Source organism: Nyctereutes procyonoides, unplaced genomic scaffold (assembly GCF_905146905.1).
Source record: "Nyctereutes procyonoides isolate TBG_1078 unplaced genomic scaffold, NYPRO_anot_genome, whole genome shotgun sequence".
NCBI classification, from domain to species: domain Eukaryota; kingdom Metazoa; phylum Chordata; class Mammalia; order Carnivora; family Canidae; genus Nyctereutes; species Nyctereutes procyonoides.
The window spans coordinates 22,436,931-22,450,721 of NW_026575024.1; the positions used below are offsets into that span (position 1 = coordinate 22,436,931).

The 13,791-nt window shown below is 39.9% G+C and overlaps 1 protein-coding gene across 3 annotated transcripts in view; it reads left to right on the forward strand.

Annotated features, from left to right (window-relative positions):
- NDRG3 (NDRG family member 3) overlaps positions 1 to 13,791 on the forward strand; it is a 78,581-nt gene that overhangs the window by 31,299 nt on the left and 33,491 nt on the right. For all 3 annotated transcript variants that reach the window (XM_055307105.1, XM_055307114.1, XM_055307120.1), the window contains exons 4-7: positions 7,747 to 7,852; positions 8,843 to 8,963; positions 11,402 to 11,464; positions 12,996 to 13,056. In XM_055307105.1, coding sequence (XP_055163080.1) covers positions 7,747 to 7,852; positions 8,843 to 8,963; positions 11,402 to 11,464; positions 12,996 to 13,056 — 351 coding nt within the window. The remainder of the gene's footprint in view (positions 1 to 7,746; positions 7,853 to 8,842; positions 8,964 to 11,401; positions 11,465 to 12,995; positions 13,057 to 13,791) is intronic.

Here is a 13,791-nt window from a genome sequence, read left to right on the forward strand (position 1 = left end):
TGAATAAATAAATAAAATCTTTAAAAAAACAAAACAAAACAAAAAAAAAACGAAAATTCAGAAAAGTACAAAAATAAAGGTTGATCCTACCTAAAGATAACCATATTTTATTTTATTTCTTTCCAGTTTTTACTTTTATGTTCTGGTTCTTGAAAGAGTACCTGCTCATAGTTGAAAATTTGGAAAACATAAAGAATTAAAAAAAACTAGGAAAAAATTCATAATCCTATAATCCAGGGACAACTATGTTGATGTTTAGTGTTGAGATAGATTTGCGTATATATATGTAATTTTTATAAGAGTAATTATGTGGTTGTCAAACAAGATGTACAATTTTGTGCCCCTCCCCTTTTTAAAGATTTATTTATTTTAGAGAGAGAGAGATCATGAGCACACAGGGAGAGGGAGAAGCAGACTCCCTGCTGAGCAGAGAGCTGGACTTGGGGCTCTATCCCAGGACCCTGGGATCATGACCTGAGACGCATACAGACGTTTAACTGACGGAGCCACCCAGTCGCTCCTGTGTCTCCTTTTCTAACTTAATATTAGAACCCAATTTCAGGGACGCCTGGGTGGCTCAGCGGTTGAGTGTCTGCCTTTGGCTCAGGTCATGATCCCAGATCCCGGGATTGAGTCCCACGTTGGGCTCCCTGCATGGAGCCTGCTTCTCCCTCTGCCTGTGTCTCTGCCTGTGTGTGTGTCTCTCGTGAATAAATAAATAAAATCTTAAAAAAGAAATTTCATTTCTATAGCATTTTATTTTTTTCTATAGCATTTTATTTATTTATTTATTTATTTTAATTTTTATTTATTTATGATAGTCACACAGAATGAGAGAGAGAGGCAGAGACATAGGCAGAGGGAGAAGCAGGCTCCATGCACCGGGAGCCCGACGTGGGATTCGATCCCGGGTCTCCAGGATCGCGCCCTGGGCCAAAGGCAGGCGCTAAACCGCTGCGCCGCCCAGGGATCCCTTTCTATAGCATTTTAAAACACTCATAAAATTTCTGATGGACGCCTGTTATTTCCTCATCTGGAAATACCATGACTTAACCATTGCATTATTCTTGGAAATTAGATCACTTATAATATGTTCAGTTCACTGAACATTTTCATGCATATATTTTATGCACTTCAAAGTATTTCCTTAGATGGATTCTTGGAGTGAGCATGTTTAGGGCTCTTGGCATGTCTTATCAAATTGTCTTTCACTTCGACCAGGGGGGTACTCAATAAATATTAATGGAGAGTGAAAAGCTGATGTCTGCCAGGATATATCATTCTCGTAGAAGAGGTTAATAATACAGTGAACTCATAAGAATGGAGTTCTTCTCCTAGAATAATCCAAGCATGTCCAAAGGCTGAGTAATTTCATGCTAGCTATTTAATTGCAGTAGCTATTTAGAGAACTGATTTATAGGACCCAACTGTGAGAATTGGTATTCAGCACTGCATTTCAAATGTATATATGTGACTGCCTCTTCTAAACAGGTTTAAACAGCTTTAAACTTTCTTTTTGGAAAGTTAAAAATTCCTTAAGTTTTTATTCCTGATACTGCTACTACAACTTACTAGGCGATATACCTGATGTCATGAAAAGAAAAAGAAAAGGCTACAACAGATAAAAAGACCTCAGGAATGTACATCTAATTCCTACCACATTGTGTTAATCATTAAACAGCTCTAAACTCCTGCAGATCCCTTGGTGAATGGGTATTGTTACCAAATAAGAATTAAGGGAAATAAATATCCTGAGTATTCTTTCCACTGAAAAGAGGTGTTTGGAGAGAGCTGGGATTCAGTTAGCTGCTACATTCTGTGTTATTAAGTTTGACCAGCTCCATGCTCTTCCTGGCCTTGAAGGATGTGAATGTGGCCCCAGTCTACCTTTCAGCCTCCTGTCTCTCTGCTTCCTTTATGTACACTCCCCACCCTCAGGAAAACTGGAATTATTGCTGGCCTATCCCACTTCTGCCTCATGCTTTTCCTTTCTGGTGGCCTTTGTTCACAGTTCCTCCCCCTTGAGATGCCCCACCTTTTTTTATTTGATTTCATTCATCATAGTTGTATGTGGGCATGGGCAAGGGGGAGGTTGATTTTAGTAAATTCTAAGGATGTAGGTGATTTTATTCTCATTGGGAGGAAAAAAGGAATCTTATGGGAAAAACGAAGATTGTTTTTTATCAGCACCCCATTCTCATTTCCCTTTTCCCCTGTCACTGGAAGGTTTTATTTCCTTGAGGAGCTCTGTCGTATCATGCGCATGATTGCTGCCAACTCCCCAAATCGACATTCTTCAGCTTAGCAGCCTCATTACTTAAGATCTTTACCTGTAATTCTAGGGAAAAATCCAGGGGTAGATTCTTGTTGGCTTAGTATGGGTCACGTGTACATTTTTGGGCCACTCACTGTGGCCAGAGGGTAGGGTGTTTGAATTGGTCAGACATGCACCCCCTCCTACCTGGGTTCTCCTACTTAAGAGAGTTGGTGTTCTGGGATGTTACATGTGGGTTAAATAACCATTCACTCTTTTTTTCCTCATTGTTAACTAAAGCTATGTGAGGAAGATATTGGAGTTGGCTTTAGAGGAAGAAAAGATAGATTTTATGTGTTGATAAATTGTAAAAGAGGCTTTCAGATATAGAGCCTAATTTGTGAGAAGGCCGAGAGTTGTAGGTGGTTGAAAAGTAACAGGAGAAACAGTCTGCAAGGGTGTTGACTGAAGTAGGCTGAAAGAGGTAACAGGTAGGAGGGAGAGAGCTGAAACTAGAGTCAGGGAAAGGTGTCATGGAACTTTAAAAAGGAAAAGGTGATCTTTTGATAGGCGGAAGACTGAGTAATCCTGGAGGCAGATTCTTTTACTCTGGGAGTAAATGAGGTTATGCAAATTAACCTTAAACCACTATACAGAGGTAAGGTAGTAGAGGTATTATATCAGTAATTCCTGTGTAATAACAAAAACTATACCCAAGGCTCATAAGTAGCCTGCTTGTTAGAAACAGTAAAATTTCATGCTAACAAAAATGTTGACATTTCCAAGGGTGTTGTTCTACAACGATTTCAGACTGACCAGGACATGAGTGATCAAAAATTAACTTGAGTTCAGAGAGGTAAGACAAGTCAGATTGTGTAATTCTGATAACAGCACATTTACGTAAGGAAAGAGGACTCCAAAAAAGGTGAAATTTTATTATAAAATAATGTCAGGGTGCCTAGGGAGTGTAGTTATTTAAACGCCTGACTCCTGGTTTTTGTCTCAGGTCATAATCTCAGGGGCTTGAGATCAAGCCTCGAATCAGGCCCAGTGCTCATCAAGGAGTCTGCTCAGTATTCTCTCTATCCCTGTCCCTCTACCCCTCCACTCCTTTCTCTCAAATAAATCTTAAAAAATATAATAATGGCAATATCCTAAACTCTTAAATTCTTTTTTTTTTTAATTTTATTTATTCATTCATGAGATACAGAGAGAGAGGGAGAGAGAGGCAGAGACACAGGCAGAGGGAGAAGCAGGCTCCATGCAGGGAGCCCGATGTGGGACTCGATCCCGGGACTCCAGGATCACGCCCTGGGCCGAAGGCAGGCGCTAAACTGCTGGGCCACCCAGGGATCCCCAAATTAAATTCTTTTTTTAAAAAGTTTTTAACTCCAGTTAGTTAACGCAGTGTTATATTAATTTTAGGTGACATTAAAGTAATTCAATTCCATACATCATTGAGTGCTCGTTACAAGTGTACTCCTTAATCCCTATAATATGTCTAATCCATTTCCCACCCCAACCCCCACCCCATAAACTCTTACATTCTTTAAAAGGCTCTTTGGTTTTATTTTACTTTATTTTTTTAGGCTCTTTTATTTATTTTTTTTTAATTTTTTATTTATGATAGTCACAGAGTGAGAGAGAGAGAGGCAGAGACACAGGCAGAGGGAGAAGCAGGCTCCATGCACCGGGAGCCTGACGTGGGATTCGATCCTGGGTCTCCAGGATCGCGCCCTGGGCCAAAGGCAGGCGCCAAACTGCTGCGCCACCCAGGGATCCCTAGGCTCTTTGATTTTAAAGTTACATCTTTGATTAAGAGAAAGATGTAGTCCAAGGCGAAGAGGGGAAAAATATGATTTCAAGTCATTTTATAGCCTGGAGAATAAAGGGATTGTATTCAAGAACATGTAGCCTTGGAGATGGTAAATAATAAGAGTTCTGAGATCTATGAGCAGAGCCTTTTAGACACTACTTGGGGTTTGCCCCTTGAGCATAAGCTCTCATTGTGTAATCATACTATATAGAATGCTGGGGTGAAGGGTGAGGTAATTGGAAAAACAGCCTGTGAAACAGATGATCATTGACTAAAACAGAAAGGTGGCAGCAGCATCACCCCTGCAATTGCCCAACCATTGCCAGGGTCCCTCCACATTCATCTCCAGATGGAGACTTGTTCCAGTTCTTCACATACAGAGTCACAAGGGCTATATTTACGAGTCCACGTGGAGGTGAGTGTCTCCTTTCTTTTCATATTTTTAATTATACTAAGAACATTTACATTCACGTAATTTGAAAATGAAGAGAAACTATATGAGACACTGACAAACAAGTGCTGCTCCAAATAGGGCAAACAATTGACAAATAGGGTGGAGGACTCTTGGCCCATGAATACTTTGGTCATTACACAATTTTAGGGGCTTGTAATGGGGATGTAGGGGCCGAGATCTCCCTAAAAAGTTGAAATCTATTAGGGGTCCATTTTTAACTGAATTTTTCAGATTATGAGATGATGACAGAGTATTTTGCCTTGTTCCCCCATCTACTTATACAGTGGTTTTCGGGGAGGGAGTTGTTGTGCTTTTTTTGTTGTTATTTTTGTTTGTTTGCTTTACCCCATTTGTTATGTTTCCCTTTTCATCATCCTTCTCCTGAACTTCCCTGACAGTTCACTATCCCCCACCCTACTCCATTGCCCTACATGCTTTTTTCATCTATTATCTGGCCTTAGGAGTTCCTGCTAGCCTTAGGGCCAAGCATCAACTGAACTTTCCCTCTATCTTCAGTAGCACAGCTGAGGCCAAGCTGGAGTATTTTACCAAAACTCTACTGAAAGTTCGTATATGATGGAAGGAAGGCTCCAGCAACCTGATTATGAAGCTGACAAATCGTTACACATTCTCTTCAATTTGGATTCTCTTGTAGTCACCCATCTGGCAGAAGCCAGCTTCTCAATCTCTTTATTCCTTCTCTCTAAAGAAGTAAAACATGGGAAGGGGTAGGTAGGTAGTAAAATATGAGAGAAATCAAAGCCTCCTTGAGTTCCTTTTCTGAATATATCACCTCCCAAAAGGAAACAAAATCTTAAAGTTAGTGTGCATTACTTCCCCAAGTTTTTGTATTTTAAATGTATGTATGTAAACATACAATCTATATAGTGTTGTTTTTATAAAAATCTGCATTAAGTGGTAATATATATCCTTCTGCATTTCTACTTAGTATTATGCTTTCAGGATTTTCCATGTACTAATGCTTCTTGTTCTAATTCATTCATTTTAATCTATTTCACTATATGAATATATCATGATTTATCAGTTTTCGTACTGATGAATATTTTAGGCTATTTCCAATTTTTTTGACATTATAAATAAGGATACCAAGTACACTTCTGTGTATATCTTTTTGTGTATTTAAGAATTTCTTCAGCTTACACCTAAAAGTAAATCTGCTGGACACTTAAGAAGACATTACAAAATTGTTCTCCAGAGTAGTTACTCCAGTTTGCATGCCTGCCAACAGTGTATGAGAGTTCTTATTTCTTTGTGCCTCAGTCAACACTTGATGTTAACTGACTTTAAAGATTTTGCCATTCTGATGTATGTGAAATAGCATCTCATTAAATTTAATTTGCATTTTCCTGACTACTGATAGAGTTAATGGCTTTCTTCTCAATATTCTATCAGTTTCCTATTTCTTTCATAGCACTTAGTGTGTTCATTGCCTGCCTTCCTATCTAGAACATAATCTCTGTGAGAACAGGGATCACATCTCTTCTGTTCACCGTTTTATCCTCAAACCTCAATCCATGGCCTGGTAGTAGGGATTTAATAAGTAGTTGTTTAATGAAGGAACCTGCTAGTGGGAGGGGTGGAGGGGGATGGGTTCCTTGGTAAGTTTGCTATTACTGTAAGAGAAATGCTCATACAGTAACTGGAATTTACTTCTTTATATCCCCCCATCCAAACCCTATATTTTATTTCATAGCATTTGAAGTATCTGATTCTTTTCCTTCATTTCTTATATCCCGTTTTCAAGCCTTTTGAATAGACTTGAATAGAAGGCAGCAGAAATAATCACATAAATAGTTACTTATGGTTTGATCTGATAGAGATTATCTGCTCCAGCCTGGAGCTTATTACTTGAAACACACTGATACTGAATTAGCCTATGATTATTTTGCACCGCACATCAGAGAAGAGACCAAAGTTTTGATGAGGTTCATTATTAGATAGGAAATTAAGTTGGAAGCCCTTTGCCTTTGTTGGGATTCTTATTGACAGAATTAATCTTATCTACTATAAGACTCTCTGAGATAAACAAGGACTTCATCAGCAAAAATTCACTAGGCGAGACATGATAATTTTTTATTTTTGAGAAATATGGACATTGACGAGGACTAGGATAAATCTCAGTGACTTTTCTACAATTCCTCTCTTTTCTACCCAGTCACTCTTAGTGCTGGTCCCAGCAGCTCCAGTTGCATCTTGTTCCAACTTTATTTAGTTCCTGAACTCTGTTCTGACTACATCTTAAACTACTTATTGCCTTGATTAGGATTCTTTGGGGATGAGAGAATAAGCCCACTCAAGATAGTTTAAACCAGATGCAATCCAAGGATGTCTCAGAAATTAAGAACACAAACAGCTAGAACCAAGAATTAGAGCAGTGGAAATGTCTACTAAAATCTCCCAAGTAGGGCACCTGAGTGGCTCAGTTGGTTAAGGTCCAACTCTTGATCTCAACTCAGGTCTTGATCTCAGGGTTGTGAATTCAAGCCCCCTCTATGCCCAGTGTGGAGCCTATTTAAAAATATAAATAAAATAAAAGCTCCCAAGTTTGCTTCTTTTTTCAAGAGAAGAACAAGCCAAGGATAAAATCTGAGTTCCAATTACAAATTCTCAGGGAAGAATGCATACTCAGCATGGACCAGATGCCCATCTGCCTCCAGTAAGTCATGACCACAAGGTTACATTCTACAAACCTGGCAGCCAAGAGCTACTCCTGTAATGTATGGATAACATAGGAGGGCAGCTGTCAGAAGGAAAAAGATTTTAGGCAGAGGCACCTTTAAGTGTCAACTCAATTTTATCAGTTGCTAAACATGAGTTTAGAGTCTCTAAAACCTTAGCAACTCCTTCATATCTTCTGCTTCCTCGACTTCTTTCCTCTAAGGCTTCTCTGACTCCTTACCCAGCTTGCTCATCTTTTCATAGCCACTTGCAACTGTATCCTTAACAGATCCCTGACTTCCCTCATTTAAGATAGTAAACTTTGTGGATGAGAATGTATATTTTTTCCCTTGTTTGTTTATCTGGAAGGAATTAGAAAGTGGGAATATTCTGTATAGTATAACATCTCTCTGGTATGCTGATAGTCCAATGATGTGTCCCGCTCCAGCAAGTAGGAAATAGCAGTAAATAAGTATTGTGGAACTTTAGCCACCTGGGATGTCCATTCTGCTTCTCCTGAGACCATATATTCTCTTGTTTCAGGAACATGACATAGAAACAACACACGGTGTGGTCCATGTTACCATCAGAGGCCTACCAAAGGGAAACAGACCAGTTATTCTGACATACCATGACATTGGCCTCAATCGTATGTATTTGATTTTATACCTTTCCTTTTTATTTTAATACTTGATCTTTGTGTATTTATTTTTAAAAAGAAGAAATCCCAGTATTCTAACAGAGCACAGGTTTTTTCCTCTTTATCTTAACTCCTTCCTTGTTGCTACATGTATTAATGGCAGGATTAAAGAGTAGAACTGAAATCAGTTGTTTAAATCTGTACTTATTTGGGGTTTTTTCATATTTCAGGTTAGAAAACCCAAACTTCTTTGTTGTGAGCTCTTCAGTGAATTAGTAAAAGTATTCTTGCTATAGCCTGTCATCAGTGATTTTAAATGGACTTTTCTAGATGGTTGTTTAAGATTCTAGCCCTAGCCACAGGCTCAGATTCTGTACTTGTGTTTTGTCCCATGCTTCTCTAACTTTCAAAGTGGCCTATGTTTGAGGCTACAGTCTAGTGCTGGAGCTTTTTGTAGCCTTTCACCTGAGAAGTGATTTAAACAATTATATTTAATAGGGTAGAAATTGAAGCAGCAGCCCCTTTCTATACCCCAACAATTTTGCCAAGAGACAGTCTCCCACATGGTGAATGTAAACAGCCCAGGATATTTACTCTAGCCAGGTTCTTAGAATATAGTCAGTGTCTCTGTGTCAGATGGGGGAATAAGGTACATGAGAAATGTAGCATTATGAATTCAAGATTATTTTGTACAATACCAGGATTGGTTCCCATTTTGTAGACATTGTGTAGAATTGAGAATGCATTGTCATTTTCAGGTCATTGAGATGTCTGGTATTCAGCCTTTAGGGCAGCTTGAATTACATTGTTAAGGCACCTCATTTTAGTGGAACAGTGAGTGATTAAAAGGGAGTGAAAGGAGGAAGGGGGGAATGAAAGAGGATGATGTTATGGAATTAATTGAGTCAGGGAACACGAGAGAAATGGAGAGGACTTTTACGTATAGTCTGTTAAAAACTGGGGAGAACCTGTGACTTACAAGTATTTTTACTCTTGCAGATAAATCCTGTTTCAATGCATTCTTTAACTTTGAAGATATGCAAGAGATCACCCAGCACTTTGCTGTCTGTCACGTGGATGCCCCAGGCCAGCAGGAAGGTGCACCCTCTTTCCCAACAGGGTAAGGCCACAAGCAAGATCTTCTGGAAGGCATGCATTCAGAAAAGCAAACGACTGAGCTCCAGTGGGAGAAATAGCATTGATTTTAACATAGCCTAGGGGTTATACTTACCAACCAACTGTCCTCCTAGTTCCCTCCTTGATCTGAGAGGACTATTATATACAGTCTGGTGAGGAAGACTGCATGTTTTCACATATCCAGGAATGGTTCTCCATAGACAGGAGTTTGTCTCCCTGTAATTGCAAGGCTTAAGTATCTGAAACACCCACCTCTCACTGTTTTGTCTGTCCATTCTTCATCTTTTTAAAAATATGTCATTTCTGTCCTTCCCTGAAACTTCCACCTACCTAGGCCCAAACTCCAATCCCTCTGAGCTTCCTGGGATCACCTCCCCAACCTTACCTCCCAATCTGGTCACAGGAATTTGAATATCTTATAACCATTTATCCAGAGAAGCTGCCCTTTCAGATAGAGATGCATTTTGACTGGACTTGGAGCTCTTAACCTCATCTTGCTTTGCATGGTGGAGCCACAGTCTCCATCACTCTTCCCTGGACATTGTAATTATTGAGATGACCTTAAGATGAGGAGTGAAAGCATAAGCTGTGGAATGCTGATTTTTCCCCCTTTCCCTTGGCTCCTCTCCAGAGCTGCCTCTGCCAGTGACTCTTGTGAAATAGATGATTGCAGATGATAAGAACTAACACTTATATGGGAGTTTGACAACATTCCTGACACTGCTTTAAATGCCTCGCATTTAGGGATCCCTGGGTGGCACAGCGGTTTAGCGCCTGCCTTTGGCCCAGGGCGCCATCTTGGAGACCCGGGATCGAATCCCACGCCGGGCTTCCGGTGCATGGAGCCTGCTTCTCCCTCTGCCTAGGTCTCTGCCTCTGTGTGTGTGTGTGTGTGTGTGTGTGTGTGTGTGTCTATCATAAATAAATAAATAAAAATTAAAAAAAATAAAAATAAATGCCTCGCATTTATTGACTCATTTAACCCTCACAGACCTATGGGACAGATTTATTATCCCTTTTTACAAGTGAGGATACTGAGGCACAGAAATGCTAAGTAACTTGGCCAAGATTACCTAACAAATAAGTAGCAGAGCTGGAATTTTAACTTAGGCAGTCTGGCTCCAGAAGCCATGTTACTATGTCCAGGCTGTTGTGTCTCTCAGATGCAAATGGGCTAGTGACCAGTGTATATCTAACAAGACTTAGATCCAGTTCCTTTTTTCTGTTCTTTAACAAATGGCTCAAGAACACTCCATTGCTTAAAAAAGTGTTTTAAGCAGAGGCAGGCTGACTTCCCTGTCAGAAGTTAGAATAAATCTTGCCTCATATATAGATTGTCTTAAGATCTCTTTCTATCTTTGATTCTGTAATCTCAGTGGATGCTCCCTTCTTTTCTTGGAATCCTAGTCTGAAATGGTTCCTGGGCTTGTTTGACCATCTTAAGATCCTGTGGTTCATATCTGTACACCAGATTCAAAAGCAGTAAAGTAACGATGTTATTATATGCCTGAGTAAAATAAAGCAAATCAGCATTCATGATGAGGAGTCCAGAATTTGTGACTAGGTGGGTAGACCCCCTAAGGCTTTGTTTAATTTTGTCTTTAGCTGCCTGAACATAAGCCGCAGACCAAGAGCCACTTCTTCAGTTGACTCTTAACTGTTGGAAGTTTACTGAGTTTCAATCCCAGTTAAAGTGATTGTTAGGTATTTGGAAATGCCCTGAAAGAGAGCCATATTACCTGTTCTTTTCAAATGGCTTCCTCCCAGAGTCTGCCCTTTAATATGGAGACACATGGATTCTTCTCCTTTCTTTTTAGCATGGAAATTGTAGAGAGTTGCACAACCGTCACAATCATTTCCACACATCATCTCCTTTCAGTCTTTGGTAAAGGAAATGCTTTTATTTAAGAATCCCATACTCTTCTGGCGTTCTAGTGTTTAGGAAATGTGGGTACATTCTAAATCAGGGGGTATCGGGGATCCCCGGGTGGCTCAGCGGTTTAGCGCCTGCCTTCGGCCCAGGACCTGATCCTGGAGTCTCTGGATCAAGTCCCACATCAGGCTCCCTGCATGAGCCTGCTTCTCCCACTGCCTGTGTCTCTGCCTCTCTCTCTCTCGCTGTGTGCCTATCATAAATAAAATAAAAATTAAAAAAAAATTATTAAAGATTGTATTTATTTATTCATGAGAGATAGAGAGAGAGAGAAGCAGAGACACAGGCAGAGGGAGAAGCAGGCTCCATGCACCGGGAGCCCGATGTGGGATTCGATCCCGGGTCTCCAGGATCGCGCCCTGGGCCAAAGGCAGGCGCCAAACCACTGCGCCACCCAGGGATCCCAATAAATACAATCTTTAAAAATAAATAAATAAATAATAAAAAATAAAATAAAATAAACCAGGGGGTATCCTTCTGAATTTCAGGTACCAGTACCCTACAATGGATGAGTTAGCTGAAATGCTGCCTCCTGTTCTTACCCACTTAAGGTAGGTTCATTATTCAGTTCTTTTATACAGTTTTTGTTGACTTTCTACTGTGTGTCCAATCTAGGGGCTATGATGGTAAGCAAAGGAATAGTCGCTGTTCTTATGAAGCTTACATCTTAGTGGAAAGAATAATTAACAACAAATAAGCAAACAAAAAATCAAAACTGAAGTGCTATAAGAGAAGTCATTGAGGGTGATGTTAGAGGAGGACCAGGTTCACGTAGACATTGCTAGCTGGGCAGCACCCACAGGGCAAGAGGATTCCAGACAGAAGGAATGATATTTCCAGAAGTCCTAGACCAAATGAACATTAGGAGAAAGGCATGGAGTGAAATTTGAGAAATAGGCAAGGACCACATAACATCGTCTCACAGATCAGGTAAGAATCTGGGATTTTATTGAAAAGATAAAAATACGTGTGTGTGTATGTGTGTGTGTGTGTGTGTGTATGTGTATATATATGTATATATAGAAAGAGAGAAGAGTTTTAAGCAGGGGCTTAATATCCAATTCTGTCTTTTTTTTTTTTTAATTTTTAGTTTCAGGTGTAGAATTTAAAAATGAGTTGGATAAGAATGTGCTTTGATTTAACTTTCTTTTAACTTAGTCTTTAAAATGATCTCTCTACGTATAAAAGTTGCATTTCAGTAAAGCTTTGCATTTTTATTTATTTTATTTTTTTAAATATCTATTTATTTTAGACATGGGGGAGGGGCAGAGGGAGAGTGAGAGAAAATCCAGAAGCAGACTCCCTGGCTGAGCACAGAGCTCAATGCAGGACTCGATTCCATGACTCTGAGATCACTACTCGAGCCAGAACCAAGAGTCAGACACTTAACTGACCATGCCACCCAGGCATCCCAAGCTATTTACTTTTTTTTTTTTTTAAGATTTTATTTACTTATTCATGAGTGACACAGAGAAAGAGGCAGGGACATAGGCAGAGCGAGAGGCTCCCTATGGGGAGCCCAGTGTGGGACTCGATCCCAGCACCCCAGGATCACCTGAGCCAAAGGCAGAGGCTCAACCAGTGAGCCACCCAGGTGCCCCACTGCTTACATCTTTAAAAAGGATTACTCTAGCTATGGAGAGAATGGGATGGAGAGGAGTAAAAGAGAAAAAGCAAAGAGACCTTTAAACTATTACAGCAGTCAAGTAAGAGGTAATGATAGCCTGGGTACTGGATGCCCTTCCGGATACAGTGAAGTAGATGGAAATAGGAAGGAAATGTTTTAGTGGTAGACTCTATAGGACTTGCTGCTGGGTTGGACATGGAGGTGATAGGAGAGGGAACTGTTAGAATGACTCCCAGGTTTTAGTCATATTTCATTTAATCCTTAAAGTCAACTTAGAAGTAGATAGTTGTATCCTTTTGTAGATCAGGAACTGAGGCTCAGAAAATTAGAGAACTTGACCAAATTCTAGAATCCAGTAAGCATCAGAGCCAGATTTGAACCCAGTTGTATTTTTCCCATTATGCCATCTCCAAATGAGTTAACCTCATCAGTGTTGGTTATGTCCCCTTTCATAGTCTGAAAAGCATCATTGGGATTGGAGTTGGAGCTGGAGCTTACATCCTCAGCAGATTTGCAGTAAGTACATAGAGGATTAGTCTTGATACCCTTGAAGCACTGCCTAGGTCACAGTACTACTGCTGTATTAGTGACCAGGTACTACTGTAGGTCTTGTGTCAGTTTTTCTATAGATTCTGTGAACAACAGATGCAAATTTGTATGTAAAGCCCTGTTTTGTACTTAAGAGTGCCTGAAAAATCACAAATGAGGGCAGACATCATCAGTAAAACGTAATTCTTTTTTTTTTTAATTTTTTTTTTTATTTATTTATGATAGGCACACAGTGAGAGAGAGAGAGGCAGAGACATAGGCAGAGGGAGAAGCAGGCTCCATGCACCGGGAGCCCGATGTGGGATTCGATCCCGGGTCTCCAGGATCGCGCCCTGGGCCAAAGGCAGGTGCTAAACCGCTGCGCCACCCAGGGAACCCAGTAAAACGTAATTCTTAGAACTTAAGGGTATTCTTAGAACTTAATGCAGCCATTAAAATTTTTTAAAAAGAGCCTGTAATGGTATGTGATTCACATATACTATAATGTTAACAAAAACGTTAGAATACAGATTCACATGATTTGTCATAGGCATAGGAAAGGACTGGAAGGAAATATACCAAAATACTAACATGGATTGATATTGTATGGTTAGATAGTATGACGTTTTATTTCCTAATTTTTATAATTTCTGTTTATCAGATTTTCTATAGTGAGTATAATCAGTGAAATCAGAGGAAAGCAAAGTAAACTAGAGAGTTTTG